Here is a 27,521-nt window from a genome sequence, read left to right on the forward strand (position 1 = left end):
ACAACCACATATGTACGTGTATATGTTTGTAAGACAAACATGTCTTTCTTGCTATCTCTGTCGGAACTAAAAATTCCCATTGGTAAAGTCAATTTTGGACACTATAAGACAAGTACAAGTGTGAAAAACAGCTGAACGTACGTGTCATATGACGTTTTGAATGCATACAAGACCAAACACAATTCTGACCGTATCCAATGCATATACCGTCGTAATGACTGCAAAGATATTGTAATTCTCAAATTTCAAGATTTCTGTATTGTGCTCCTTCGAAAATGTAAATAAGTTGAACTTTGATTTAGTACTAAGTAAGTAAAACATTCATTTATTTTCATTAGTAATTTTAATGGCCGTTGCTTGTTTGGGATCGGTAATTATTTTGTGAATTTGCCTGTTTGGTTCTTTGTTCATTCACCATTTCGTGGTAAGAAAAGAGATGTGAGATATTCGCATGTACTAATAAAGAGTGAAACTCAGAAAACCCATTTGAAAATCCACTTGAATAGCCCAGCGTAATAAATTAAATTTGGTTCGAGACATTGAAAACCAACAATGAAAAATGCACGTCTGTATGCGTAAAGTGAAGTTGGTTGATGCGCCCAAATGTAAACCAATCCGCGATTCATTATCGTTGGTGTCACGGATATGCGCATTTTTTATCGTCGCATACATACAAACATCAAATGACCAATCTACGCAAAAGTATATTCATCTTCCGATTGTATATATATATATATATATATATATATGCACTACAATGTAATGCATGACAAGATCAATCTCTCGTTCAAATTATCATTATTGTTTGTTCGAAAAAAAACCATAAGTGAAATTCATGACAATGTTTGGCGTTTGCACAAGCATGTATGTATGACTATCAATTCGATTTACACACATACATGTAGAAAATATTCGACAAGCGCAAAACATGCACACGCCATTGCCTTTAGCTTGTGTTCTGCTGTTTGGAAACACTCTCTACATTCTTCAATGCAACCCGAATTCACAAGTATTTATGATTTCAGTTGTGTGTATTTGTATTTGTATTTGTTTGAATACTACTACCTACTTTTTCCTTTGTGTATTCGACTGTCAGTCGATGTCAGTAGTCAGCTTTACACTTATTATACAAGTATATTAATGTGTGTAGTCTTTTTATTCTTTTTTGCAAATGAAAACATGGTGTCCAGGGAGTGGCAGAGTGTTTTATATTGTATCAAAGTGTTGAGTGCTGAAAATTCTGAATGATTTTGCAAACGATAACACGATAAAGAAAACTACAAAAACCAATCCAAAATAACTGGCATTACCAACCAAGTCACAAGTAATAAAGTTTTTGATTGTTAACATTTCATTCTTGACAAATAGCATGGGATTAAACAAAAAAAACACAACAAAATTTGATTATATACATAACAATAATTTTATTTACTCAACAAAGTTCATCCCAATAAAAGTCCAGAGTACTTACTCTTTGCCAGAGTATTTCTATTGATTCGAAATTTAAAATCAGCAGTGGAATAAAAAAATTTAAGCAATTTTTCAAATATTGTTATTTGATCGAAATTTAGTTGTGTGAATTTATGAAAAAAAAAATTATAGAAATGATTGGCAAAAAAAAACCGGCAACGACAAACGCCATAAATACGGCAAATGTTGAGCAGCTCATCTATAAGAATCGCGATAAGACAGCAAAAATACATACATCACATACATTTACTATAAATTAATATCCAACGAAACAACAAATAAAATCAGTTGAAATGAGAGAAATGGTAGTTTGTCTGTTTGTGTGCATGTCATACTCTCACTCAGATTTCTTCAAATTAAAATGGAATCCAATTGAATAAAAAAAACTACAAAATCGAATCGAACAACTCAAATTTAATCTCATTTATTCTATTGAAAAATGGATTGGATGCATCCATAGTGTGGTGCATTCTTGTGAAAATTCTAATGAGAATTTTAATAAAACATACGCATATAGTGCAGATTGCTTCCGATAAGTCAAAAACAGAAAGAAAAAAAAATCATGAAAAATACGTATCGTTAGTTATTTAAAATTGAATTCGACCAATAAATGCTTGTCTTTGCATTATTCATTCATCGCCGGCTAATTGGATTCAACTTTGGTCTGCGCAAACGCTTGAGCTACGAATTTTGCTTGTGTGTGTCTCCTCTGTTAATCATCGGCATGAAACATGTTGTTACTATTTTTCTCTCTACTATCTATCAATCAATATTGGTGGTACCCGTTCCGCAAGGAAAAATATTTTATTAAGATAAAAAAAATTGAAAGTGTAAAAAATCGATCAATTAAAGCGAATGCATTTGATTTAGTGTTTAGTTTGCCGGTTTTCAATTGCACATATACTTAGTAAAAATGAAAATATTTCAAGCAAAATATCGAATACATATTTAGCCTAAAGATTGAATATTTCTCACTTTGTCATTTCAAATTCGTTAAATTTTTTGTGTGACGCTTTCCAATCAATCACTAATTGTGTGTCGTGTATCTGAGCAAAAGTTTCTACGTGTATTTACTGCTTTGAAGTCAAATTTTCACGCCTCCTGCCTTTTTACCCGATTTCAATTACTTTGATGGGTGTCAAAAGAAGCTGGTCGCTGTTTAGTTATTCCGTCAATGAATAAAAACAAATCAATGTGAAAACAGATTAAAATTCCATTCAAATACAAATAAAGACATAAACGCATATGATGATTTTATCAAAGTGTAATTTTTCACTATTCAAAATATAATCGATTGAAATGATTTAAGATTAAACTATAAATCCGAAAAGAACCGATCTGAAAAACTGTAAATATTAATGAGTATAATAATTCACATGCACAGAAAATTGTCTACAATCAAAGAATAAGAAGAAAAATACAGTATTAATGCATCGGAAATGAATTTTTTAAAAAATTAAAACATTTCCATTCAATAAAATGAATAAATTAAACTAAGTTCATTCATTTATCTTTCATCGCTTTTAGACGGAAGCCTGAAATCATCGCTCGAGCTCAAGTCCATACAATTATATGTATATAATTAAAAACCTACAGCAAATCACCATCAAATTAAATTAGTGTTCACTGTTGGAGCATTCACTGTTGCTGCTACAGCCGTCAACTATTACAACTACAAAATAAAAGACAATAGGATAACCGAACAAACCTAAACGCACCACAACTGCTGGCCAATATCCACTTTTGGGCTGGTGCAGTTAGGGTTATGGTAGTTTTATTGAACGCAAAGAAGACTAGCTACAAAATGATGGTAAATATGGGAACCGTTGTTATTCACTAACTCTGTTTAAATTTTTCGAGACCATTTTGTAACAATTTCTATTTTCACTGAACGTTCTAGGCGAATAAGTTGCATTCAACATTTTATTTGGTATTTGATTAGACCTCATACTTATATCACATGTTTTTTTTCATTCGCGAGTTGATTTGTCAGTTCATTTTTGGAAAATTTTCCCAGTAAAGCAGTACTTTGGTTCTATTTTTGTTGAAAAGTTTCATTCACTTCGATTGTTTGACACTTTTCTTCGACATTTGTACGAACCGCAATGTGCGAAGAAAAGAGATGGCATACAAATGGACAAATGTATGGAAACCATAGAAAAAGCTTTGTTTGCGCAGTCTCTTGTTATAGCCGCTGAGTACCAAATATCATTCACTGGTATTTGTGTGACATCCCAAATGTAATCTTTTCTCTCGTTTTCATTTCCTTCAGTGAATTCACGTTACCATTGCAAAAACCGAAATTTTCATTTCCCGTACGTAAAACGCGAGACTTGCCAAGAATGAAGAAGCTAAATGTGTATTCAATACAAATATTTTAATGTATTTGTTTCTTTTTTTTTAATATGACATAAGGATCATTTATGAATAATTTGTAACGTCGAAAATATCAACCAAATTAGTAGAATTTTTCAGAAGATCTGGCATTAGAATGTTCGATATTGGAACTCAATATTTGAAAATCCATATATCATTTCATTGAATTTTGTGCTATCTTAGAACATCATATTTGCATATGGTAACCGTTAAGCAAAGCACACAGTTACAAAGATCGATAGTGATTTTTTTTATGTTAAGGATGACATGACTTTCTGTGTAGGATTCACACACGTGAGAAAAAAAAACAAATTGATCCGATTTTCGTGGAAATGAACTCAAACGTCACAAGGAACAATGATTTTTATCAACTAAATTTGACAAAGTGGAAGTTCAGTACGTTCATTTCTTTATCTATCGAACACAAATGCAAGTTTTTCCATCTAGTTTGTCGTTTGAGGATGTCGCACCCGCTTTCAAATTGTTCGTAGTTGTGTGCACTCGACACACTCTTGAATAATCAATAAGTGTTCGTATGAATATCACACATACGTTGGCGTAGACGAGCGCACTGCACTATGAATTAATATCCGTGCACATGTCAAAAGCCGATATTATATTGTTCGTGTGCTGTTCAGATGCAGAAATATATAATTTCAGTTTATCACGGATAATCCATATAATTCGGAGGATTCTTGTCGATTTCATTAGATCGAATATAATGAAATTGCAGAAGATTCTTGTTGAAATCTATGCAATTGGATGAAATATAGTTTTGTTGAGTATTTGGGTTTTTTCTTCTGAAAACTCAGCAATATTTTACGTACAAAATTATTTCATCAATTTAGGAATATGGGATATGGTTTATCATTCAAAATTACAATTATTCAACAAAATGTATTTCCTTATTTTTTCAGTTTTGCATTCATTTTTTTTTTTAATTTTTCATCCTATATTCCCCACGCTAATTCATTGTATAATCAATGCATCCATATAGATTTGATTTAGGACTCTTTAATAATCCTTTTGGTCATTCACATTATGCATAATAATAAATCTATCTATGTAAACGTAGAGAATTTTAGTATAATCTGACCAATTATTCCAATTACATTTTCAACGTTTACTTCATATTGAAAAACCGTTTTCTTTTGCTCAATTTGTTACAAAAAATTCAATTTTGTATTAATTCAGACTTGAAAATACCGTATGATACTGCCTCATTGATTAATGCTGAAATATTTTAAAATTCAAAAAAATTCTATTCACAATTTTCTATTTGATGTAATGAACTTTGTCATTTTGTTTTTCTCCAAAAAAAAGGGTAGTACAGCTGTGCCACGTAATGCATACCCAAATATTTCGCCATCAGTGTCAGTTAAAGGACCTCAAAGGACTGTAATGTCGAGTCCTGCGGCTAGTAATATAACCGGTGCTCCATATAGAGGAACCAATTGGACCCAACACGGTTACAACGCGCAACAAGCATATAGATATACATCTCCATTGCCGCAGCCGGCATATACAACATACACTGCTTCTCAACAGGCCACACCGGTAAGAATTTGTTGTATTTTTTGTTTGTCTCAGATATGAATAGAACATTTTAAGATAATTTCGAAAATATCAATTTTTCTAATTGAGAATCGACACTCATGTATTGAGACTACATCGTCAAATGATTTCAGACTAGAGTCTCGAAACGGTGGCTATAATGTTAAAACCATCCCCGTTGCGATAATAATAAATAAACTGCTATGATGGACACCAGCTGTGGATAAACAGCAGTATACAAACATCTTGAATACTGAGGAAAATCAACAAGAAAAAGCTTTTTTTTAGCTTGTAAATTGTTCTTTCGTGCGCAGACTAGATTATCAAATTGCTAGAATGAAAGCTTCTGTCTTCATTTTGACAAATTTGCTATTTATAGGAATCAGCAAGTGCCTTTTTTTAATTCACTCAATGATTAAAAATGTCTCATCATTTCCATAATATTTCTCCATACATTTTGCCTTGACGCAATCAAAGTACGTATATGTATACAATCTGCGTAATTTTTTGCGCATCCATGTCATTACAATTTTCGTTTTAGTTCTACACTCAAACATTCAATGAAATTCATTTGGCCAAAAAAAATTGAATGCTTTAAAAAGGCGAATGGATTTAATAGAGGCATTCAGATTAACACCTGCTCTCAGAATTCAAAGGAGGCAAACTAAAAAACATATAGTGTAAAACATCAAATTATCCACTGTGTTTTCGCCATTGTAGGCAAAATGTCAGTTTACCTACATTGTTGGTGAGATGTTGTTCCATTGTATTAACAATGTAGGTAAAATGACATTTCGCCGACAATTTTAATACAATGGACGTAAACTGACATTTTGCCTACAATGGCGAAAACACAGTGGGTAATTTGATGTTTTACACTATATATTTTTTCTAGTTTGCCTCCTTTGAATTCTGAGAGTGATTTATGTAAAACTCATTCAATTATATTTCAATAATTGGTTCTCCAACTGTTCAATGTATCGTACGAACAACAACGGAAGGACTTCCAATGGAAGTTTTTAAAGATTTTAGCTCCAGAAACTCCCCGATTTTTTTTCTTCTCAAAATCAATTAAAGAAGGATTCTTTACGTCCAACTAACCGTTAGAAAAATGATTATTTTCTCCCTTCTTGAACTAATTGAAAAATTGAAATGGCACTTTTTAGCATATTTTCTCTTTGTCTTCAATTCAATTTACAAACAAATCTCATTTTCACCTCTAACGAATTGATATGAACGTCCAACGAATTTTTAAAAAAATAAGTAATTTTATCTCTATAATTGCACAACAAATTGCACAGAAAATTGTAAAACTATATCAATGTTTTTTTTTGTGATTTTGAAAAATTAAATCAAAACAAAAGAGAATAAAAACAAAAAATTCAGTAATTTACTGTTATAATTATGTCAAAAAAAACCTCTAGACGGGGTTAAAATGGAGTAACGTTCCAGTGCTTGGATTTTCCATTCAAAATGACTGATATCATCTTGAATGACTCTAGGACGCTGTATTATCAATGACGACAACCATTTAATGACGTCGGAATGTATTTGACGCTGTTTGCAATACTTTTTTGCCTATCGTTTTCCACTATGTGGAGGTGGCTGTTGGAAACAAACTGTAGAATACGTTTGAATAAAACACAATAAAGCTAGTCAAATGGAAGTTAAAATTACCATAAAATCTAATTTCAGAGCAAAAAAGACTGAATTTGACTTTGTATTTTTGAATATTCATTAGTATTCTTAGAACATTACATTTTTTTAAAAACGTTTTTATATGAAAACGGTGCATAGAGTAATCTGAATTGGTATTTACTTGATTGGCTATACTTTTCCAACCAATGAGAAATGCAATTATTATAATCATTTGCTTTTTAACCAAAAAATATCTGAATACAATGTTCATTTTGCTGAAATGGAGAAAATTACCATAAAATGTACATGATTCACACGTTTTATGTTCAAATCTGTTGAAACTTCAAGTGTTAGAACATCCAGGTGATACCATCTGATTGATAGCCGTGTTACCACGGAAATCAGCTAGAAGAAATTTGATTTTTTTGTTGAATTCATTCAAATTTTAAGATTTGCCATTATTTTGGAGACAAAAAAACTTAATTTCATAATCCATAGATTCTGATATACCATGCTTTTCGTTTTTGTCTTATCCTTCCTCCACTTTTCATTGCATCCAATACTTTGGTTTCGAGGTAATTTTTCGCCACGATTCATGGACGTCATGTATCGAGTAAACTTTTATAGAGCATGCGCCATACGTAAACGCCCCTAAAATGTCGTTCATTCATTTTTGTACACCAACAAATGAATTTCAAAAGTCCTCACTTCAATACACTTTTGGACTATCGGTCGGTCGGAATTGGCAGTGTGTATATGTACGTCTGTGTATGTGTGTGTACAACCATTTAAGCAGTAGAGCGAGACAGAGCAAAGAAGTATTTTTTTTGGCATTGTCTTCAGTGATAAAAGCGGCTGTAAGTTAAAGATACTCTGTTATTTGACAGAAAAATAATTCAGTCGGCCACATTTTGAAAGAATATTCAGGCATTTAATGTGATTAAATATAGTTCCAACTTTTGGAATTCACTGTGCTTTAGATAAGAATAAACCAATAATTTGAAAGACATTACTTCCAGTGAAATGTGTGAGTAATTGAATAGAAACGTTTCTAAAAAAAGAGAATATTTTCAACGAATGCATTCATATCTCACGTACGAATTCTAAATCGATTTGATGTGCTTTAAATGCACGCAGAAGTAATATTTTCATTACTTTCGTCCACGAATGTAATTTCGAAAATCGATACAAACCAGGAAAAAAGCAAGTGTTCTATGGTTTCGGTTATTCGAGAAGAATTTCAAAAATTCATTCCGCCTACATTAATCATTAGGCAAGAATTACTCTCATTTACTTTTATGAAGAAAAAAAAACAAGTTTTACAAAACTGTGGTAATCAATTCGTTAACTATCTAAATACATGAACATTTTCGGTAAAATAGTCATTTTATTCCAGATGGCCGGATAAAATTTATGTTACTGCCGCGACGGAATATACCTACCATATGGTAATCCATATTTCGTCGAATAATTCTGACATTTCATGAACGAAAACCCTTTCGACGAGACTTCGAAACTTCAACAAAAAGCTCAACTGGAATGAAGGGAGAAAAGATATTTACATTGACTAAAAAGAATAGCCGATTTTTCACCGCATTTGATCGACTATTTGTTAAGCTTATGAATTTTCCGGTCTTTAAGCTTACAATATGTGTACATCGGCCACATACAATTTAATTTTCCTTACTCTCACACTTTGATAGAATTTTCTTTCTTGTGCACTTGGAAAATATCGAAAGTTTCTCTAAAGATTGCCGTTCTAAAAAAGCTTTTAGAAAATTATTTTCGATGCTAGAAAGTGGTGTGTTACATGTTAATTACTTATTCACCGTAGGAGGAAAATTCATGTTCACAAATGGAAATTAAACAGAAAAATTTAAACAACGAAAGACATTTTTTCTGTTACATTCGCTCCGAACAGTATATTCAGCAAAGCGATTACGGTTGTACTTTTACCGTTAGTCGTATTTCGGCAGAATATGTAGGCGTATCAATTTGTTGTTGTTGGCATTCTCTGTACTTAAGATGAAATATTGATTTTAGCGAAACCTAAAGTCGCCTCGCCGCACGTTGTAGCGAAGCAATAAGCATTGCACATACTACAATGCAACCAGCAAGGAAATAGACTTTTCGAGAGAAAAAATTTGGACGAATAAAAATGAAAATGTATGAATATTGGTTTACGAGCAAAACGTTATATATCTTTTGCTCCGAAATATTTTGAGTAAAGATCAAATTTTATTCTAAATGTATAATAGTAAGTTACTGTTATTGGGAACCTGAAAATAACATCGTACATTTATGTTTGGCAATGCTTTCAGTATGGTCCACGTGTTCCAACAGCTGCATCTCCTAGTAATACGAATTCTAGTAGCTCCTCGAATACTGGCTCCCAAAGTGGAACAATAAGCACTAGTCTCAGCAACACAAACACAAACACGACAATGGGTCCGAACGGAACGCCTCAAGTACAAGAGACTTTATCGAAAACAAATTTATACATTAGAGGTCTTCAACAATGCACAACAGACAAGGATTTAATTAACATGTGTCAACAGTAAGTGAAACCAATTTATTGTCGTGTTTTTTGCTCAATATTTCAATCGCACGTTTGATCAAGAATGTGTTTATTTCAAATTACAGATATGGAAACATAACTTCAACAAAGGCAATTCTAGATAAACAAACGAATAAATGTAGAGGTATTTTTTTAACTCTAATTCTCTTTGGAAATTTCTAATACCGTTGTAATTCAATAATTTGAAGTATTTAATTTCAAATATTTCTCCACTCTTACCTAAATCTAAGCCCATATCAAAGAAATTCAAAAACAAAATTTCGACAAACACATGACACACAAGACAATTGCACAGTTTTGCTAACATGACAGATTTTTTTTGTTAGCAACTAGTCTGACACGATAATACAAAATATATCCATTGCGGAAAATTCTTGGTGTAAACATCTTCGATAGAATCTCAAAATTTATTCAAAAAGAGAAATTACAGTGAGGCAAAATGGGACATCGACAGAAAATTCAATGTAGAAGTTTCCGGATAAAGCTGACATGTTTCCTGTTTCTCTTTTTGAAGAAATTCTGAGAAGTGAAATGTTCTTCGCAAGAAGATTGATTCACGTGAGAAAAAAATGGTAAAACGTTTCAAGGTATTTATTATAAAATGGATTTTCAGGATACGGATTTGTTGATTTTGAATCACCTGCATGTGCCGAAGGAGCTGTTAAAGGTCTTCAATCGAAAGGAATCCAAGCTCAGATGGCCAAAGTGGGTATCTGGATGCTACATAGGCCGGCCATTGTACGTTTGTTTTGCATGCAAGTAATATTTAACCCTTCCTCTTCTGAACGAAGTTCAATCGAAATTACCATCATCATAACTACCAAAAATATACCCTACCCATATGCACACCCTATTATTTGATTGCGATTTTCCTAACAAATAACTCAATCTGTTTCAAATTCAAATATAAAAAATCCGAATTGCAAAATTCGCTTCTTCTCTAATTAAACAAAACGCAATACTTACACATACTCGAAATAAATTAAGAAATGAACAAAACCAATTCATATTTATGTAGTTGAGAGTGAGTATTGGTAACATGAAAGGTAACAGAAAAAATCAGAATCGTTAGAGTAAAACATGTGTTTCCGAATAGCTTTGATGTAAGGTGGTTGGAAAATTTCAATCATCACCTTCTAAATGTAAATCCATGTTACATTAATGCTGCTTCCATATCCATGTTCCACTTTTATGTATTTTATTTTCTATGTTACGCATAATACCTTGTAATACATGTTTCTAAATCGGTTTGTACGACCATAATATGAGAAATAACAAATGACGCGCTCTCAATCTTCAAAAAAGATTTAAATGCAAATTTCAATACGTAAAAGAAATAAAATTTCAATAGGACTTCTAGTCAGCCAACACTATGTTGACCATCGAAAAGTAAAGATGAGCGGCGAACGCGAAGTCCACTTCCATTTTATTGTCATAATCCAAACTTACTCGGAGCACCCAAAATTGCTTTCTGCCAAAGTTGTGGCACAAAAATATCTCGTATTTTGATTTGAAAATCGATCCACCCCACTCGGTACAACATTTCATTGACAATTACTGACTGTAATTTAACTGCAAATTTATTGTGATATATTGTCTTTCATTATCTCAGATTCGTACACTTTTGTGCTAGTTTTTGGCAAATGCAAGTTATCCATTTCCTTTGCGACTTATCCTCCTTAATCCCACATCATGTTAATACTATTAGAACTATATTCTACGGATATTAAAACATATACTAATTATATTTGTTTTTTTGAGACAAATACCACATTAGCAGTCAGATTGAAATTTTAATTATTTTTTTCTCATTAGAAGTAAACGATAGCCCCAATAGTTGAATAACTAGAGTTGAAATGATCATTGATATAAAAGAAGAAATTTGTATTGTTCCAACCAAGTGAGATGCCAACTCCACTGTTTATAATTTTGTTTTTTTTTATGTTTAGTGTTAACAACTGTAACCAATAAGCGTGTTGTTACAATTGAAGGAACTCAAATGCGCACATTTTATTGTGACATTTTTCATAGAATAAACATTCTAGTTAAATACACCTTTACACTGTAAAAGAGAAAGGATTTTATATTGATACTTAGTGATTTTGCAGCAAAAAAATCCTAAATGATTACATTCAAATCACACAGAACTTACAAGCACTACACTTTATCGGTTGTCGACGGAACACCTATGGCACGCGAGAATTTCTCACTTGATCTTGCTGAGAACATTATGTTTGGTTGTTGTTGATATCGCTGAGATTTTGCGTCTTCACGTACATCGGAACCATAGCCTTCGACTGGAGATCTTCCAGGCAAGAACACATGTTCGACGAAAACAAATGATTTTCTGCCATTGATCAATTCTGTCAATTTGTCAAGTGCTCTTCTGGTACAATGCACCGTAACAAATCCTGGATAGCGATTATATACATTTATGCTTCGAATTTTGCTTTTAAATAGCGAAGAATGTGGTACATATGATATTGACGATAAACGATAATATTTGAAATTTTTCAATCAAATGATTTCTTCATTGCCATCACGGTACATCGTTAGAACTGCCAGTTGAACTGAACTCGAATGTTCAAACATTCTAAGGAATTCGTGTTCATGTTCGTTCAAGTTCAAAAAAAAACTCGAACGAACATGAACAGTTCGCTTCAACTGGCAGCTCTATGCATCGTACACCACCCAAACGTAGGCCAGGATCAACTTCTAACATTTGCTGATCACTGAAATCTCATGAAAAAATCCTTCAAAAGCCTTTTTCGTCCACCTCAACAAATTGCATCTCGTTACTGCCAATTGTTCTCGCAAATACATCCATTACCAAGCGTATGTAAACGGTTGAATTTGGGCCCGCATTTGGGTGTAGTTTCAGTCATTTTTAACGTCACAATGGAAGTAGAAAAAGAACAGTAAAAACAAATCAATTAGGATGATATAAAAACGATTATGAATCAATATTCAATATGCTAATAAATAGTGATACTCACCTACAGGAATTATCCTGTACTCTACCTACATCTATATAGACTATAGAATATAGATAGCCATCGATATCTGGTATCGATGATGTCTGGGAGACTAAGACCTCAACCAACTACAAATAACATACTGTTACATAAATTCTCTTGAAAAATAAATCATAAATTGCGGCTCCATTGATATTAATGAATGTTGAAGTTGACTCGGAATCGAGTTGGATACACGAGGTGTTGACGTGTGAACGCATCATGCAGCCGATGTCCAAAGAGTTCGCAATGCCCTGAAACAAAGAGAAAAAAAACACACACATTACTATTGCATCAATTTCAATTCGATGAATAACATACCTCTGTACAAGATCAATTTTGCAGCCGAAATGTCACGTTGCCAAACTGTCTTCAGTACTGGAGAGTCGTCAACAGGGTCTTCGGGCACATATTCATCTGTGTACTCGATGATATCGAGTTCAGCGTCGTGAATGATTACACCTCTGCGCTCTTCAACATTGTCATCCATACCGTTGGCCGCGTTTTGTTGCCAGTTTTTACGGTAGCAAATCACCTTAGACACAAAACCACGGGGTTGATTTGGATTCTGCACTGCTGTTTTCCGCATCGCTCGTCGCTCTGATCGTAACTTCCGCTTGCTCTTTGCCGCTACAATTTTCTCTGGTAGCTTCATTCCATCAGGCCAATCATCTTGATCGGGTATGCACCATTCACACACCTTGACACGATCGTTCAATGTACTTAATGGAAACGGTTCGAAACATCTGGCACACAATCGTGATGATCTGGCTTCGTTCACAAATCGTATGACATTGCCTTCCATTTTCTTGAAACTCTTCACCAATTTCCGCACGCCCGGGCATCGAACGTGTTTCTTGATCTGTATTGGTGAATTTGCAGGTGGTTGGGAAGCTCCAATGTTAATGATGCATCGTTTGCGATTTGTCTGTTGAGCAACAACAAAAACATTCAATTTTTTCAAAAGAAACAAAAATTCAATCGTAAATTCTTACCAGCATTGCGGCCACCTTGTCACTGACCCGATTGGACTCGATGTAATGATCAAAACTTAAACGTGTGTACTTTTCGGTTGTGTACACTGCAATGGCTTTCTTCATGATGGTGAATCGATGCCGTATGTAGTCACGCCAATTGCTTCCTTTTGGTGGTGGCATTCGGTCATATCGCGCTCGGTTGTTTCGATCACTCTCTTCGAACTGCCCAAAGGCACGAGTCCATCGCTCTCTCTTTTCTTTACGCACTCCTTCTCCGGTCCCATAATGATACTTCTTGCTGTTGATTGTGAAGTTCATCTGTGAGATGGAAACAAAAATCGAACAATAAAAATTAAACAATGAAATGGATTCACATGACACAATCACAATAGAATGCATTCAATCGCTAACATACCTCTTTGCCATTATGAATTCGCTCTTTGTCATTATTAATCCGTCGCCTAACGGTTGCATTCCACGTCTTCATGCCCCAATCAATGCCCAATTCATAGACATAGAAACCATCAGAGTACCGTTTACGCACCAAACCATCTTCCACTAACTTGTCGACTACGGTTTTCTTCACTGTGTACAGAATCGATGCCGATACACCATCGCTGAGAATATGTTCGAATTTTTTGTTTGCTTTCAACACTCGATTGATTTTCTCCATGTTAAAAATCATATTGAAATAATACGCTTGATTTGATTTTGACGTGACGTGGCCCACTGTATGTTGCCGACCATATTCATCACGCGGAATGGTACCGGTTTCGCACATCATACGATACAAAACATCAGCGTCTATTCTCACTGCCTTTCGCGTGTGATGACAGATTGGGATGACCACCAAATTCTTGATGTTTGGCAACGCAATGACTTGCACGATGTTGTCGTGGTGCTGTTCAACCCAGTTGAGGTGCGTTTCGATTTCTGATTGCATGATCAACCACATTGGCAATGATGCAAACCATGTATCTTCGTCTTTGGTGAATTTGGCGATATCATCGTCAGTCGGTCCGCGAATGTCTCGAACATAAAGCAGTAATCGATCTCGTTTGGCCAAGCGATCCGCATCACCTCTTGTTGCGTCATATCGTTTCATTGCCCATGATACTGCATTTGCCACATCTCGTTCATCGTATGTATTCGGTAGGCCATTCGTTCGGTTAGTGTAGTTCTGTCTGAATGCCTTCAATCTCAAGAAATATCGCAATCGTTTCTGTGCATGTGTATCCAAATTCGTCTTCACATTACGGCCATATTTTTGGATTAAATATTTCATCAAGTTGCCGAAGTAATCATTGTTTGGCCATGCGGAGCGATTCTCTGTGTCCACATTCTCAAAGCAATGCCGGAACCATGGATCCATAATGAAATCGTCTTCCTTGTAGCGCCGCAACACAGCATAGAAGCAATTTTCGATGATGTACATTCCATCGCCATCGTCGAAATATTCCCAATTGCCGGTGATGATGGCCTCTTCAGTGGCAACTCTGACTTTGTTGAGGAATAAAAGCGACGCCAATTCAGATATTTCGGTGCATTTTATGCTGGTTTTTGTGATCCATGGCAGAACACGATCACGATATTCCGGTCGAACAATACTAGCGGCGGCCAACTTGATTGCAAAGTATGCTTTCTCCTCCTTTTGCTTGCCATCTTCAACTTTCCGCGGTTTCGGCCTATTGCCACGAATGGCATGTGCCCCTATTCTTTTTCTGCCCATTATTGAACCCTGAAAAAATAGAATGAAAACACAAAAATTACTTTAGATCGCACTAGAAATGATTTTTTGTTGCTTCTAAATTACTTATTTTAACGAAAAACGAAAAAAACAACAATCACTGTAATTCGAACAGTATGCACAACAAATGACTTGCCTTTTCAAATGCTCAGATCAATATGAATGTGCAACCGGCAGCAGTTTGACACATCAATGCTGTTCAATATGAATTTAGTCGAACGAAGCAAAGTTTCATATTTCATGACATGATGAAATTGTGAACGGCGGTTTGTTTACAATAACAAACTTCAAAATGAACCAACACTAATAGCGGGAATATTCACTACATTAGTTTTGCCTGCCATCTCTGGACAATTTAAAACGTAATCGTTGAAAATCAGAAGAAATGAATTTGAAAATATACTCTCACCATTTAGTTCATTCTCTTTGGATCAATACATGAACAAAAACATGAATAATTTAAATCATAGAATTTTATGCTATCTTTGCTCCGTTGTATGAACACTATTAATTGATACAGAATTCTTTTCTCTTTAATTTAAAATCTAACATTTTCTCGTTCTCAATATTCATACAGTTGGTTTACACTGAAATTTCAGTAGATTTTGACGGAAAAAAAGAATCAACTACATTCGGTTACAATCAATCAATCAATTTTGTTGTAAAACAGAACTTTAACCCGAATCAGCCAAGGCAAATTATTTCGCTCCAATTCTGAAAATATTTTGGGGATATAATCTTTGAGTTGTAAGGAACAAAACTGCATTTTTAAATTTTCAATTGAGGACTTGGATCGCGAGATATTGCCTGTTGTTGTTGTTGTAATCAAGAACCCCGACTTGAAAAAAACAATGAAAATAACATTTTTTCCATAAATGCAATATATCATCGGTTTAAGCTCTTAAAATACTACACAAATAATATTTTGGCCATTCCGAAAAATGCATGTCTCGTTCTCGTTGTTTTTGACAATCGAAAAAAATGTCACATTTTAAAAATCGGTAAACTTTGGGATGCTGGTATTTTCAAACCTCTGGAGTTAGACATTTGAGTAATACATCATTTGAAAGCGACATTCTTTGAGCGTCCAAAACGGGCTTACACTCAACAATATCAAGAGTGGTTCGGTTCTTATCCTCTTAAAAATGCAGCAACCTCTGTGTGTTGCCATATGGCAACGCTAGGCTGATTGGAGTTAACTAGTTGATTTACATTCATCCTGCAAGAGCATGAGCAACGAAACGTATTTGAACCATTTCGAGTAGCCCCCGTTTCATCTTTCGGAGGTAGAAGAAGTAGCATTTTCATCGCCAAATCCGCTGTAACATAAAAATCTAATGAATCTCGATAGTGTTCGCATTTAGGAGATGGTCGAGTCCATGTCCGGTGCATAAGTAAATCGCAATTTACACTTTGAAAATCAGAAACTGCATATAATAATTTTAAAGACCATCCATGATTTCAATAACCATAAATAGATAAACAATTTCAACCCAAGCGGCACTCTGTGAAAAGCAAATAAACTATTTGTCGGGTGTTCAAATCCCGAAGCCCCCCGAGACCGACAATGGTCAAACAATGAAATGAAAGCATTTATTTTTCACATTGCGTATGTTAATGGATTTTGGAATTTGATTCCCTTTGGATTTTTCTGCTAAAAAATTCTAAAATCATCACTATGAAATCCTTTCCGTTTAACACCTTTAGCAAATAGAACATCATTTTTGTAGGGAAGTTAGTTGATGTGATAGTTTCAACAAAAATATTTATAAAGAAATATATATATGAGTGCGATTGAGAGTAGTGTATGTTTCACTGACTTTGTTATGAAAGAGAAGAGTAAGTTTCTTTCGACTTAAAAATGGTTAAAGGCGAGTATGTTCATTTTTGGCGAGTCGTCACGGTTTTTCGCGGTTTTCGCGGAACTGATAAGAGAAAACTGTCTTCAGCATAGTTATAGAAGACTTCGAGTACTACAATTTTGCCGAAGGAACCAAGTTGTTATCTCTTATCAGTTAATACCGTAAAACCGCGACAACCTAAGGCATGTAAACATAGTCTACTTCAACGCCAACAGAATCATCAGAAAACATACTCGCCTTTTCGAAAATATCAATCGAAGAAAAAACATACTCTACTCTCAATCTCACCCATAGATATATGTATATGCACAGACAGTCAAAAAGTTTGGAACCACCTGTAAAATACATTGTTTTTTGTAGAATTCGGCTGGCTTGGAATTTTAAAATTTTGGCTGAAAAATGGCCAACGGCAGACCGAATCCTGTCTTTAGTTCGTCACGTAATCAAACAAACAACCATTTTACAGCTGGGTATATTCGATTTGATGAATGGAAGCGTATATATATTTCCAATCTGGAAATTCCAGACAACATTTATTTCATCATTTTGTTTATTCCGATCAGTCATCCTATATCTTCTTTGAGTTCAGTTTTTGTTTGATTTATCTATCTTCTTTCTATATCTGAACATAGTTGAATTTAAAAAAAAATACAGTAACTCATATTTATCCACTCAATATATCAACCAAGTGATATCTTTTCGAATTATGTTATTTCAATATTTGCGAATAGAACTAGTGCTATTTTGAACAGTACAGTTTAAGTTTTGACGACAGCCATTGCAATTATAGTTACAAATACATATACATTAAAGCTCTCCACGACTGTAAAGTGTAACATATAGAATAGAAATGATTAAATAACCGCTAATATTTTAGGTGGAGTTTATTTTTTCTAAGGTTTTCGGTTGAAAATTTTATTTTCCCCTTAAGAAATTCAATTATTTCGATTTGTTTCTGGTGGGCCAGAACCTACCGAGCTGTTTCTGTCTACAATTGAACCCATTTAAGAAACTTTCAGATATTTACAATGTGTTGAATTGAAGAATTATTATATTAGTTTGTTCGAAATTTTGAACATTTTTTAATGAGAATGTGTGTCTGAAGCTCGAAATAGAATCTACGATTTGATACCATTCTCCCTTAAAATTATTCTAAATCTTCGAATGATTTGATCATTTTAAATTCATTCCTTGAGTCTCATTCAACTGCGCACTTCCATGAGTTCGGAACAAAATCAGAGAAAACTATGAAATGGAATGAAACAGTGTTCAATACCTACTTTGTTTCTCTATTCAGCGCATTTTCTAATTCACACTATTTTTACGAACGGTCTAAGAAAAAATTCTCTGATCTTCCGATTTTATGTGGTTTAATTTTATTAGAAATATAAAGACGTCAATATGGTGCCTCCAGACTGACGATATCCTCGTTCTGTCCAATTGAAATATTGAATTATTCCTTTTTAACGCTGAAGCTTCCACATAAAAGCAGTAGATGTTATAAATCCATTTTCATGACGAAAGAAGTTGACCTTCAAAATTGTATTATGAGAGAATATGAAAAGTGCATGGGAACTTTGAAAAATAATCATCGACAATACATGTACGTGATTGCCCAATGCCTATCATAAGCATTTTCTGTACCAAACTCTAAACCACTAAACCTAAATAATAATGACAATAATCGAATAATTGAATTTTTTTGTTGTAATTAATACAATTCTGGTTCCGTTCTGGCGATATATTCATTTATGTTCATTGAATTTTATTTTGTTAATATTGTAAAAATTAACACATGTGTAATCTTGTTAATAAGAGGAAAACAAACAAAATAGAAAAATGAGCCGGCCATTTTAGATAATTTATTTTTTAAATACTAAAACACTATTTATATCTTGAGTTCACATTAAATTTTTCGTCAGTTTTATTATGTGCGTTCAAGACTTTATTTATCCATAATATTGAGAAGAAAAAAAAGTGAAAAAATGTCGGCCGAAATGTTATTGCCCTACTCTGGCTGATCAACTGATACTATTTTCGAATTAATAATGACTTTTAAACTTTTTTTTGTATTAATTTCAATAGAAAATCAGCCAAACAAAGGTTTTATGACAAAATAAGATCAATTTCAACAAATGATTTCTGTATTTTTCAGAATTGAGACTGGATGATATGGAATTCGTTCAAAAAAATCTTTAGATTCATTTCCAGGACAATCTATCTAAATGAAAGCAAAATATAGCACGTCACAAAGTGATGCAGGGATGTTTTTTAAAACCGTTTCGTATTTTACAGTATAAAAAAAATACTTAGCATTCATTTAAACAGGAAAACAAGTATAATGAGCACTTTAATGTTCTTATCGAATTACATATTTTTACACATACCACTTCTCTGGGTAAATACAAAACATATTTGAAAACGTATAAAAACAATAGATGAAGTCCATTTTAATGTTTAATTCTTCTTTCGCGTTTGAATACATTAATTCATAATCATCAGCATCATTTTAACCAAATTGATTCCTTCGAAGGTGACATTCGTAACGATTATGACATTGACTAACAGTTAATCTTAAACACTCATGATAAACATAATATGAGGATTTGGATAAAACCAAAAAGTCAGCTATTAGAGCTATCTCAAATCAGATTAGTAAGACGAAGCAAGATAACATGCGCACAAAAAAACCAAAATCACACATGAACATTTTTGTCTTCTTTTTTTTAAATTTAAAACACAAACGATTTTACGAAAAAAAGAAAAACAAACTAATTGAATTTATTTTTCTTTTGTTTTCCTTTGTTTTCCCCTGAAAACCAAATACTTCTCTTTCGACAGCAACAAGAACAGGACCCAACCAATTTATATATAGCGAATTTGCCTCCGTCGTTTAAGGAAACCGATTTAGAAAATCTTCTTTCCAAGTATGGACAAGTTATTTCAACTAGAATTTTGCGTGATCAGCAAGGACAGTCAAAAGGTGATTTTTGTTATTATTTTGACCACTGTGATACGAATCTTAACCGCGATTATTTTTTTGTAATTTTTATTATTTCAAATTTGATTTAATATCTTAATTTTCATGATTTTTGGTTGATTAAAAGTAATAAAAGTAGAACATTTTTTACAACATGTATGCAAAGTGTTGATGGCGCGGTTAACGTTCGCAATCATTGTATTTAAAATTTCCAAATGAAAACCGATCTTACAATGTTTCAGATATAAATAAAGGCGTCGGATTCGCCCGTATGGAATCGCGTGAGAAATGCGAACAAATCATACAAATATTCAATGGCACTCAGTTGCCAGGTGCTAAGGATCCATTGCTTGTCAAATTTGCCGATGGGGGATCAAAGAAAAAGAATGCGTTTAAAAACCAAAATGATCCCAATACACGGACTTGGCGCGAGGTGACTGAGGTAAGAAATGGCCATTTCTGTCAAATACTTTATGATCAACAAGAGTTTTCAGTGATACTCCAAGAGTATGTATGTGCTATTACAATTGCCAAGTTTCTGTCAATTAATACAATGATCACATATGTTCACACTGTTTGATCTCTGCCCATTCTATGTAGAATACGAATTTGTTTGATACTCTTCGTATTTCATTCCATTTGGTCAGTTGCAAAAATTAGGGATAAATTCAAAGAGAAAATATAGAAAATTTAAGATAACGTGTCTTCCGCACGGAATGTCTATGGAAAGTAATGTACTCAACTAAAATTCTTTTCAGACAATGCAGGGTATTCCAGTTGCATATGATACAGCTCTTCCACAAAATGGTGTTAATATGAATGTCGGTACACCACTTAGTGTTCCGTACACACGGTTTGGCGCACAACCAGTTGGCAGTTATGCTATGCCCGGTTCACAATGGGTGTCAGGCTATATGATGGCTCAACCGATGGCACAAGTAGATGATCAAGTAAGAATATCAACAATTCTAACGAGTCCCAACTAAATCGTTGTGTATAGATAAAATTCACTGAGAATGATTTTTGATTTTTGTCATATTTTAGTATATGCAAATGGCGCAACATCTAAGTGTGAGTCCAGCATTTAAGCCCGAATCTGTATCACAGGTACAGCCCCGTGGGGTTTCGATGATTATGAGTAGTGAAGCTGGTGCTGTACCGTATGGACACATGGTGCCTCAATTAGCGACACTTCAGATTAATTCACCCGTAAGTCGAGAAAGAAAAATATTCGCAAAAGGAAGTTAGCTGAATGCTGACCAATTTACTTACCAATTATTTCTGTTTTTTTTTTTGTTCACAGTATATCAGTCCACCGTATCCATACTATCCCCCGGCTATAATACCAACAATGCCAATGACTGATACTGAACAAGCTAGTAACACTGCTTCACCTGATGAGGCATATACCCAATACCAACATCTTGGTGCTACCAAATAAAGCAGATAACTTCAGGTATATGCGTCATTTCCATCTTATCTTTAACATTATATCTATATATTCTTTTGTGCAGCACTCATCATATACTTGATACATTTATTTAACATTATTCCATGATAAATAAGTATATATGACTTTGAATAATTTTCTGAAATTTCAGTATATTTAATCTCTGTAGACGTGGACATCATACATACCTCATCAAAATCGATGCGATTTTTTAAACAGACAAAACTGAAATGCATTCATCTCTTTTTGAAACCAATTCGACTGAAAACTTTTTTCATGAGACGCTAGAAGAACCATGTAATCTATGTTTTAGACATACATTACATTTGAATAGATATTTAAAAAAAAGATGAAAATAAAATGGCTGATGTGAAATTTTTAGTGAACGCAAACGTTCACTCACAAAACAAGATCGAGAGAATGATAAATTCCAATTAGTGGAAATGAGCTAGTTTCGAGGAAAGATTAGAAAAAAAAACATTGTATTTTGCATAAAAATAAAACGACAAAAAATGGAAAAAAGATGTGTGAAGAAACTTGACAACCGAGACGCAGATTAGATGAGTATGAGAAGCAGAGAAGAAAATAAATCGCTGATACTGGAAAATAAATTGATTTCAATTTGATTTTGGCCAAGTTAGCCACAAACGGCTGTATAGTTACAGAAAAATGAATAGATCAGACATTTTTATCGATGCAGTTCTCCAGATCAATAAACGAATGGGTGCATGTTTTGATTTAGAATAATCACTTCATTCGCAGTCGGTCGCATATATATACACTCACACACTCACACACAAACACACACATTAATTATACTAGATTAGATCGAACGAAGGAGGTGCAAACGTCAAACGACAAACAACATTGGGGAAGCTCTATGTTCGCTCTCATAGAGAGATTTAATAAGATGATCATAAGCTCTCCATTTCTACCAATTTGGCGAGTATTTTGTCGATTTAATTTTTGAATTGGCTAAGGATCCCTGTACAGTTGAATTCTAGAAAGCAAAGAACAAGACTAAAGGTTGTTCTTCAGTCCTTTCCTGTTGACGTACGAATCGATAAATAGAGTTAATTATATTCAAATAATGCAAACTCGGGATGTTGGAAATGAAACACAAGCTCACAAACATTATTGAGTCATTAAATGGTGCAATGTTGCCATCGGCTGATGAGCGTCATGATGTTTGGAGGGAAAATATGGAATAAAAGATTGATATCTCGTTTAAAAAAAAAAAGAAAATGAAATAAAACTTAGAATTAATATTAGTTTTAGGTTATGATAATTTAATCTAGATTTTAGCTATCTAAAAAATACATTTTCTCTGTCTTTCTTGCTCTTCAACATTTCGAAATTCTTAGGACCTCCCTTTTCCATTTTCAAACTTAATTTGAGAAATTATCAGACCAATTTTTTTTATTATGTCACAAAATATCGGAACGGTAAAGTACTATATTTTCTTGATTGTAGGAATGCATTCGTCACAAATAACGTTCATTGGTTCTAATTTCAAACTTCGGCTCACAATTCGTTGACATCCAATTTCTGTTCTCCATCATTTTAAACATATAGCTGTGGTGTTCCACAAAATACAATAGAATTCAAAGAAACAAATGACAAAGTACGAACACTAACTAAGAGCGAGAAAAGCGATTCCTTATTTAGTATGTAATTTAATGTATTTTATTCTTCTTTATTTTTTGTGGACTCTTCAAATGACAAGTTTTGTTGTAGGATTTTTTTCTTTTTTCTTATGAAAAAGAAATGAAAGATGTGATGTAAAAGATGAAAAATAAGAGATGAGACGTGCTGAGAATCAGACAACAAATTCTATATATTTTATTTATTTCGATTAGCCTAAATCTAGTCGACACTCATGCAATAGGCAAAACCCAACGGAAAAAATTGATGCACATGTATTTTCGTTTTCATTATTACACCTTATTTCAGTCATAATTGCGTCAAAAGCCATATTTGATTGTTGACGACACTGAAATTTATGTCAAATTTATCTTGCTAAATCAGTTCGTGTGTGGCCGTTCTTATTGAGGTCTGCATAAGTCTTATTTTCATTTTCTCTGGTTAATTTTTTGCCATTTCAAGACACCAAATTTGTAATTAATTATTATTTTTTGGCATAAAATTAAAAAAAAAACTTTGTTCTTCAGAATGAAGTTATACATACAGTCAACTAATCGAAAGATTTTTTACACTTTGCACAAAAGCACGCACGACATCGATTAAGCTCGTGCGTCACATGCGAAATGGAACAGAAGACAGAAAATAGGAATACCTAGCTTGTAATGCTCTTATCGATACTATTTGCTTTGCATGCAGACCTTATACATATAGGTCACTGTAATGTAACTAAAACACAGTTTAAAATAATCAAGAAACATGAACGGAAACGAAATCATATTGAGTGCTGTGTATTTTTTTTAAATGAAAACACTTGGGAAAATCATTTGAAAAATACAATTATTAAATAATTATCACAACTGACAATGTCAGATTTTCTTGCGAATTTTTTCATTTTATTTTTCAGAATGTGTGTTCTCCATTTCATGTGCTTTACTGATTACGATCGTTTTCAAATATTACCCAGACTCAAAAATTCGCAGATTCGCTGTCGATTTGTTTAAATAACTTCTATGACTTCAGTTCCCTTGATTGATCTTGTAAAATATGATCAAAAAACTTATTTCACGGTGCTATAATCGTAATAAAATTGTCAAAGTCTCAATCGTTTGCATATAATGAACAAAATTATGGTATAAAAAGTGATACTGCCTAAATGTGCAGAACGATTGTAGCATCACTTGCACCTTTTTCAACCAAATAGCTCAAGCGAAATTTAGTCGAAACATATATAGTATTTTGTCTATCTTGAAAAAACCAATCGACAACGGATTCGAATCAAGATTCAAATGCTCTCATAAAACATTGAAATCACTTCAATCCCATTTCGGAAAATTCCAAGAAACTTTGGTGAAATTATTTTCATTCAAACCTGTAAATCATTCGCAGAGATGACATGTTGATAACAATGATTTATTTTTGCTTTTCAAAAGTTCGGAATTCTGACATTTTCCAAAACTTCAAAAATCAGTATGCGATGAAACCAAATAACAAGCTAAGTTTGGCTTTTCCAAATCATTATATCCTAAATATTTCATGTAAATTGATCGCAATCAAACTTTTCATTTGATTCCATCTGACCCTGAACCCTGGATTCTGTTTTGTATAAAAAAAATCGAATCAAATTGCACACAAGTAATAAAACCGGCAAACAAATGTCATAGCGGGATAAATACGTCAATTTTATATAAATTCCACATAAGTTTTCGCGTCGCTGCTAAAAATGTATCAATAGCCACATTTTAACACTAACATATAAATGGAATATGTGGTTCGAGTTCAATGTTATGAAATAATGTCAGAGTTGGTGAATATGCAGTAGTGACGTGCAAATTGATATGAAATTAATATATTGCTTCTGCCGTGATACTCTGTTTGCCGATTGTACTATTTGTATGTAAATTTAATGAAAATAAACTGAATTAAGCAAAATAGTAACTAAGGAAAAGAATAGACTCATAAGGAAAATTGCTTTCGGCGTGCTTAATTCAACGCAGTCAAAATAATTTAAGAAAAAATAAATAAATTTGAAGTAAGAAAAACAACACTGTAAAATGTAAGTTCTCAGTTCTAGTTTAGTATTAATTTTAGGTAACTACACTGTGTTGTTAAATTGGGTGATTGACTAGAAAAATTCGAAAACTCATACTCGAAACGTTGCCTGGTGAAATAAGGAAGATCAATGAAAGCTGAGCTTGATATTGATTCTGCGACGATGTCACTTTTTGTCAAATCAATCGGTTTTTGAGGACACATATCGTTTTGCATTTTGATGGAAAACAATATTGATGCAACAATTTCTTACACGCATGAGGCAGATGGAATTTTTCAAACAATTTTGATTCGGTGGCCACACTTTTGAAAAAAGGCAATTACCGAAAGACAAATCAAAGAAAATGGATGATAAAATTTAGATTGATCAACGAAAATTCCAATAGCGAACAATAACTGATGCACTTTTTCGAACATCATACTCAAAAGTCTGTTGTTATGTGAAAAAACGTGGAAAAAATTAGCTTAGAAATTAAATTAAATAAAATGATTAAGTAAAAGTCAAAACCAACATGTGTTTTTCTTTTCGAAAATGATATATTTTCAAATAGATATTTGAAAGAAGAATAAAACCAAATTTAAGAAAAATTTACTAAAATGTATTGGGTATATGCATTAATTTACAGATACCATTTCGAAAAAATAATGGTACTTTTGACCCTATAAACGGTTCGATCCATTTTTCGAGTTGTTGAAAAGAAGGGAACCGTTAAGGGTAATTGACAAGTTTAATAGATGCCATAGATGCACCCATGCGATTTATAGCTAATGTCGAGATAAAGATTTTTTGGTCTGGGGTTGCACACTGCGCAGTCCAAATTTGTAATGGTAATTTTTAACTGGTTTCCTTGTGATTTTGGTATATTATTTTTTCATTTTTCTCTACTTATATTGAACTTCTAACACTTTAGTCGGATTCATCGTGAACTTATGGCTTAGGTAGATTTCACTTAACGTAAACCCATTTTTTTCGATTTTTTTTTTTACTTTTTCTGAAAAATGTACACTGGGTCAACGTCTTCTCATACAAAAATAATTGCAATTAGTTTTCGACTGTTCATTAAATCTAAATAACAAAAAAGTCATTTGCTACCTTGACGCAAACACTATACCTCCTTTAATTTACGATCCTGCAGATGTTGTTATTTTTGTCGGTGATTTTAATCTGCCACATGTGGAATGGTCAATCGATAGCGACGACGACAACATTATGATTCCAACTAAATTTGTACCTGAGTACACGGCCACTTTCATCCAGAGACTCATGGGCATGGGCGTTCATCAGGTAAATGATTTACGTAATGATTCAAAGGGACGATTATTGGACTTGTTCTTCACTAATGATTTCACCAACAATTCGATTGGGCGTGTTATCAAGGCTAACGCACTGACGGATGTGGAAGATCATCATCCACCGATAATGGCTACATTTGAATGGCATGGAATCAATACGACCGATGCCAACATTACAACAAAAGCATTCAACTTCAAGCGGGCCAACTATAAAGGCATGAATATACACCTGTCAAATGTCAATTTCACCGAATTTTTCCATGGAAAGACAATCACTGAGAAAGTGAACTTGCTGCAAAAGACTTTGGACGGCGGTTGAAAATGCATTCTACATACAGCGGCTCAACGAAAGTTCTAATATAAAATACAATTCAGCCGCCAACGAAATCACCTTTCAGCCGCCGCGGCTCAACGAAAATCTCACCAAATACAATTCAGCCGCGACTGAAAATAACTTTCGGCCGCATTGATTTTTGATTGGCGGCCGAACGAAATTCGTGAAGATCACTTTGAGCCGCGCCGGCCGAAAGGTCTTTGCTGCGGCGGCCGAAATACCAAACCCCTTTAAGTTAGGGTTTTTTTCGGACAGTTAACAATCGGCATCGTAAAAAAACAGACATTTTCATGTTTGGTCATTTACTTTTTCATAAGTCAGATTCGTGTTTAATTATTCAAGAATAAAAATTGATGTAAAACTAAATTATCTACTGTAACAATACAGTAGAATTTGAAACCAAATCAAATATATTGATTTGATAAGATTCCAAATCACAAATAAATTTATTTGATTTTGATAGTTTTTGAGTATACCTCAAATCAAATTAATTGAAATTTTTAAATTGAGGATTTTCAAATCACATCAACGTACCAAAAATGTACAATTCTTGGA

At 33.5% G+C, this 27,521-nt stretch overlaps 2 protein-coding genes across 12 annotated transcripts; one reads left to right on the forward strand and one right to left on the reverse strand.

Annotated features, from left to right (window-relative positions):
* Positions 1-21: 21 nt before the first annotated feature.
* On the forward strand, positions 22-23,477 carry LOC129573787 (protein alan shepard). 11 transcript variants are annotated; one of them, XM_055454880.1, is made up of 13 exons: positions 992-1,009; positions 1,191-1,324; positions 2,998-3,280; positions 5,170-5,403; positions 9,360-9,595; positions 9,682-9,740; positions 10,230-10,354; positions 20,058-20,199; positions 20,439-20,638; positions 20,955-21,146; positions 21,241-21,405; positions 21,500-21,652; positions 21,798-23,477. In XM_055454880.1, the coding sequence occupies exons 3-12, from the start codon at positions 3,236-3,238 to the stop codon at positions 21,635-21,637; spliced, it is 1,536 nt and encodes a 511-aa protein (XP_055310855.1). In that variant the 5' UTR covers positions 992-1,009; positions 1,191-1,324; positions 2,998-3,235; the 3' UTR covers positions 21,638-21,652; positions 21,798-23,477. The 11 variants fall into 11 exon arrangements, with proteins under 11 accessions (XP_055310860.1, XP_055310852.1, XP_055310859.1 ...); XM_055454885.1 differs by lacking the exons at positions 992-1,009; positions 1,191-1,324 and adding an exon at positions 22-308 and having other exon boundaries at positions 20,451-20,638; XM_055454877.1 differs by lacking the exons at positions 992-1,009; positions 1,191-1,324 and adding an exon at positions 36-308.
* On the reverse strand, positions 11,544-15,587 carry LOC129573782 (uncharacterized). The gene is made up of 5 exons (XM_055454819.1): positions 15,491-15,587; positions 14,023-15,345; positions 13,626-13,925; positions 12,952-13,558; positions 11,544-12,884 (listed from the first exon to the last, which is right to left on the reverse strand). Exons 2-5 carry the CDS (start codon positions 15,334-15,336, stop codon positions 12,787-12,789), a joined length of 2,319 nt encoding a protein of 772 aa, XP_055310794.1. The 5' UTR covers positions 15,337-15,345; positions 15,491-15,587; the 3' UTR covers positions 11,544-12,786.
* Positions 23,478-27,521: the final 4,044 nt, after the last annotated feature.

This window comes from Sitodiplosis mosellana, unplaced genomic scaffold (genome assembly GCF_009176505.1).
Source record: "Sitodiplosis mosellana isolate CC-2019 unplaced genomic scaffold, AAFC_SMos_1.0 Smas_scaffold_6102, whole genome shotgun sequence".
NCBI classification, from domain to species: domain Eukaryota; kingdom Metazoa; phylum Arthropoda; class Insecta; order Diptera; family Cecidomyiidae; genus Sitodiplosis; species Sitodiplosis mosellana.

Excerpts from the sequence above, each read along its gene's own strand:
- LOC129573787 (XM_055454877.1), top strand. The coding sequence starts at position 3,236 with ATGGTAGTTTTATTGAACGCAAAGAAGACTAGCTACAAAATGATG. Across the intron at positions 20,639-20,954 it reads CTTGGCGCGAGGTGACTGAG|ACAATGCAGGGTATTCCAGT; the intron begins GTAAGAAATGGC and ends AATTCTTTTCAG. Across the intron at positions 21,147-21,240 it reads TGGCACAAGTAGATGATCAA|TATATGCAAATGGCGCAACA; the intron begins GTAAGAATATCA and ends GTCATATTTTAG.
- LOC129573782 (XM_055454819.1), bottom strand. The coding sequence starts at position 15,336 with ATGGGCAGAAAAAGAATAGGGGCACATGCCATTCGTGGCAATAGGCCG. Across the intron at positions 13,559-13,625 it reads ACAAGGTGGCCGCAATGCTG|ACAAATCGCAAACGATGCAT; the intron begins GTAAGAATTTAC and ends GTTGCTCAACAG. Across the intron at positions 12,885-12,951 it reads AAAATTGATCTTGTACAGAG|GGCATTGCGAACTCTTTGGA; the intron begins GTATGTTATTCA and ends TCTTTGTTTCAG.